The sequence below is a fragment of the Perissodus microlepis genome, chromosome 4 (assembly GCF_051167445.1).
Source record: "Perissodus microlepis isolate ML-2025 ecotype Zambia chromosome 4, ASM5116744v1, whole genome shotgun sequence".
Classification (NCBI taxonomy): Eukaryota; Metazoa; Chordata; class Actinopteri; order Cichliformes; family Cichlidae; genus Perissodus; species Perissodus microlepis.
The window spans coordinates 6,018,093-6,022,164 of record NC_140464.1 but is presented as its reverse complement, the minus strand read 5'-3'; the positions used below and the strand labels follow the sequence as shown (position 1 = coordinate 6,022,164).

At 40.1% G+C, this 4,072-nt stretch overlaps 1 protein-coding gene across 1 annotated transcript in view; it reads left to right on the top strand.

Annotated features, from left to right (window-relative positions):
• The first annotated feature begins 250 nt into the window (after window positions 1-250).
• limd2 (LIM domain containing 2) overlaps window positions 251-4,072 on the top strand; it is a 14,031-nt gene continuing 10,209 nt past the window's right edge. Inside the window, exon 1 of the mRNA XM_084925265.1 lies at window positions 251-458. Within this exon, the coding sequence (XP_084781391.1) occupies window positions 456-458 (3 nt within the window). The 5' untranslated portion in view covers window positions 251-455. The remainder of the gene's footprint in view (window positions 459-4,072) is intronic.

The window sequence follows — 4,072 nt, the reverse complement described above, 5'->3', positions numbered from 1 at the left end:
TATGAATTCAGGAAAGACACGTCCAGCAATAATATGAATAATATCAGAAGAAATGTGCAGTTCAAAGCAATTACCAAAGAATATCTAAACCAATAAGCCGGAAATTATTATCGTTGTTCTTTTAAAACATGTAGATTACGATTAAAATATATTTAACCTTTATTTAAAAACTTTCTGTTCGAGCCTTAGTTGTGATTTGTCCGATAACCTGCGAATGTGTCAGAACAGATGAGAACCAATAGCGTGCGACCTCCTGCCGGAGGAAAAAACACGTTCCGTTGAAAACCCGAAACGAGAAGCGAAGAGGAGGCAGAAATTCGCCGGCGTTGGGGTTACAGTCTCCGAAAAAAATCTTGCCTTAACCCAAAAGTGAATGAGAGGGAAGGTATCTGCCTCCAGCTACTGAGCAAGCAGACTTCGTGTTATCAGCCAGTGTATCGCAGACAAGAAGCCAGATGGTGAGTGTGTATTTTTTTTGTCCGTTGCACCGTGTGTCTGCAGCCTCCCCTCCCTCCGCCGCGCGCCCCTCTTCTTCTTTTAATTTTTTTGTGAGAAGATGTGAGGTGGTGATGTCTTTCCACCCGGGAACGGTTAGCTGTGCAGAAACTGATTTGTTATGTAAACCACTGCGTGAATTGCTGAGGCAGGAGGAGAGAATCAGCTCTGAAAAATTTCCACAGAATTTAAATGCCCGCCGCCGCCGCCGCCGTGTTCCTCAAAAATGCTAACAGTGTGCCGCTTCTTGTCTGCTCGTTAGCTAGCTCGATGGCTAATTATTATAATCTAACCATAGTATCTAAATATACTATTAGTGCGTTATTACAAATCACTCTTGCTTATTATTAAGTCTACGACTTATTAATTGTCCTTCCTTTTTATCGGCCTACTTATACATGCGTTTAAATCAGCTGAATATTATGTGGCGTGTATTTATGTTTTTGTTTTGCTTGAGCTGCACCAGCCATAGCAGATTGTCATTACTTGCACCTGATATTTCTGTAGCAATTACACCAAACCATGGACGAGCATTCAAGAAACCTGGGAAAGAAAAGCACGCAAAAAGTATAAAGATGCATATTGTATTCCGCTCACTGGGCATACTTTGCAGCCAGCTGGCTTCATACATGATCATAGCATAAATGTTGACTAGCAGCATCCATCCAGGCATTCCTGCATCCCTATGAAATAACTGTGTTAGTTGAGGGATAAGCAGTTATCCAGGTTTGAATACAATGGATATACAATGAATATAATGGTCCTCTTTGACTTTACCCTGCAGCATACAAAGTCGCCTTCCAAATGTATAAGTGACTGGGTTTTCAGCTTTATTTGCACTTACTGTAGTGGTTTGTATTGTCAAACCATTATGTGCGGTGTGGTAAAACCACATTTCATCCATCCAAAGCACCACAGCTTTAGAAATCTATAATTATGGCCCTGGCATATGGCGAGAAGGCTTAAGTAAGTATATCTGATTTCCTACTATCATCAGTGTACTGTCTGAGTGTAATTTCAGTTGGAGTAGACTGCACAGATTGACACCCTGTTCTGCTGCCTGAACTACGTCAGTATCCTGCTGGATTTGGGAGCCTGTTGTTGCAGTTTGACTCACTTGTTTGCCCAGACAGTAAATAAATAAAGCAGCTTTCAGCAAACCCCATTTTCTAAAGCTGCAATGAGGACTACTAAAAATTGTATTTAGTTTGTCCATATGCTGTTCTGTCAAACAATTACCATTAACAGCACAAAAACCTAATTTGTTGGGCATGTCAGAAGTGCCATATGTTGGATGGAAGGGGGGGGTTGCCTGCTGTCAGATGTGCAGAGGAGTATTAAATGGGTCGCCAGCAGGTCCATGGCATAGAGCTGCAGGAAAAAGTGGCACATAGTTACACTGGGTGCATACCTGTGCCTTTATATCCCCCTCTATCAATCATTTACTGAAAATAAGAAATATAGCCAGGAGGTATGTGTAAGCAGGCAGGATCAGGCTTGGAAGGATGTTGAAACAATTTCACAGTTGATTTAATGCTTTTAACTGATTATATATATATCGTGTGTGTGTGTGTGTGTGTATGTGTGTTTTTTTATTGTTGCGTGGAAACGTCACTTCTTTGCAAGCCAAATCAGCTGTGTAGAGACGAATCAGTATTTTTCAATCATTGGGCAAATCACTGATTGCCAGTTGAGCACACAAATATACCTGACCTAGTAAAACGAAAAAAATGCACGTCTCTTTCGTTTCCTGTGGGTATGTGCAGTCTCGTAGTCTGTAAACCTGCATAAAGACTCATTCCAGGAAGTCTTAGTACGTTACTTTCTCTTTGATTTATTTAATTTTCCTGAGAAGTTTCATGTCATTCTCTTGTAAATCAGATCTCAGACAGATGTGTGGTGCTGGTAATAAAGGTTTGGCTGCTCTTCTCGTACAGCAACAATCCGGACCATTGCCAGCAACTGCTCCAGTTGAAGATAAGAAACTCCAACATGATTATAGTCTTTTCTCCATTCTTTTTATACAGTCCAGTCTCCCCAGCCACCCTCACTGCCATTTAAAGCTCTGCGTGTCACTTCTTTATACCAGTATTTTTCAGTCTGGACTGAAACCATTAACTCACATTACGTTTTGTCTCTGAGGTTGTCAGCACTGGTCCAACGTCTAAAGTCCTCACGGAAAATAGTTTTGAAGTACTCCAGTTCCTCACAGCATCATAAGTCAACAGAAAACGTCTAAGATATCTCATGTCTGTGGGGTCTGCAGACAATCACCTCACAAATGATTACTTTTGAACTTGAGAAGTAACTACTGAAGGCACTTTATTGAGCAACACTTAATTCCCTGTTCCTTGCCCTCCATTGCCACTGTGATGGAAATTTTGCTGTGATTGCAAAGCAGATATTTGCATGGGGCCATTTTTTTGTAGACGGGATGAGGCATGTTACGGTGAATTCCATTCAAGGAGAAGAAGTTGATTGTGAAATGGTCTCTCTTCTGAAGTCCCTGATAACATCAGATCATGTCTTGAACTTGCATCGGTTTCTGTTCTACCTCCAGCAAGGTTGCTGAAAGCAGTGGCATTTTGCTACATCAAGTCAACACAGACTCCGGGTCTCCAAAACATTTTTTCATAAGCTGGTTTTACTTCTTTAAGTTTTAAAAAGAAACCATAAACATACCACCTGCTGCTGAATACCAACACCGACAGTAGTACTACTGGAATTTGGTCTCTTCAGCAAAGGTAGCCCTGCAGTGCAACTTATAAGTTACTATATGTTTCTTGCTTTTAACTGCAAGTGATAAGTCAGTAACACTTTCTCCTTTTGAAATGGCAAACTACTTCTCAGAAATGATACATGCAAATGATATTAAAATGTTGTGGTTTTTGTACTACTGAAAGACTTTGGCTACTTCTTAAATTAACAGAACAGCAAAACCAAAAAGAAAATAGAGATCAGAAATGGTTGGAATTGACTTGTTATTCATCAAAAAGTTAATGCACAGCATATTTGCCACAAATTTTCTGGTTGCAGCTTTCTTGTATGACGATCTTTTAATTTTCACAGTTAAATGCCAAGATAATGAAACAATGAACGATAGACTGAATCAGAAAAGCACTAAAAAGATGTTATCGTCTAGTCTCACAGTTCACCCCTAAAGTTCATGTCGTCCCTCATTAATATAGGTTTCACGAACCTCTTTGTCAATCTTAGACAGGAAGTGAAAAAACCTATGAGATGTGGACATGTGATAAATGGTCTATACTGTCGACACAGAAAATGCCTCGTCATTTTCTTCTTTTATACAGGAAGTTCAAAAGAAGAAGAGAAGTAGTGGTCAAGCAAATACCAAAACTTGGCTCAGACATGATTACTCTGCAGACTGTTGAGGCAAACCTCTATCTGTGCTCTGGCGAACGAGACCATGCCATTCTTCTTTTAGCTGCTCCCCAGCCAGTAGCCATGTTCAAATATTTCTGCATCACAGATTATTTTTTTTAAATTAACCTTATATCAGATGAGTGTTTTATTTTTTCCTTTCTCTGGCATGTTGTCCACATAGCTTGCTTTGTCT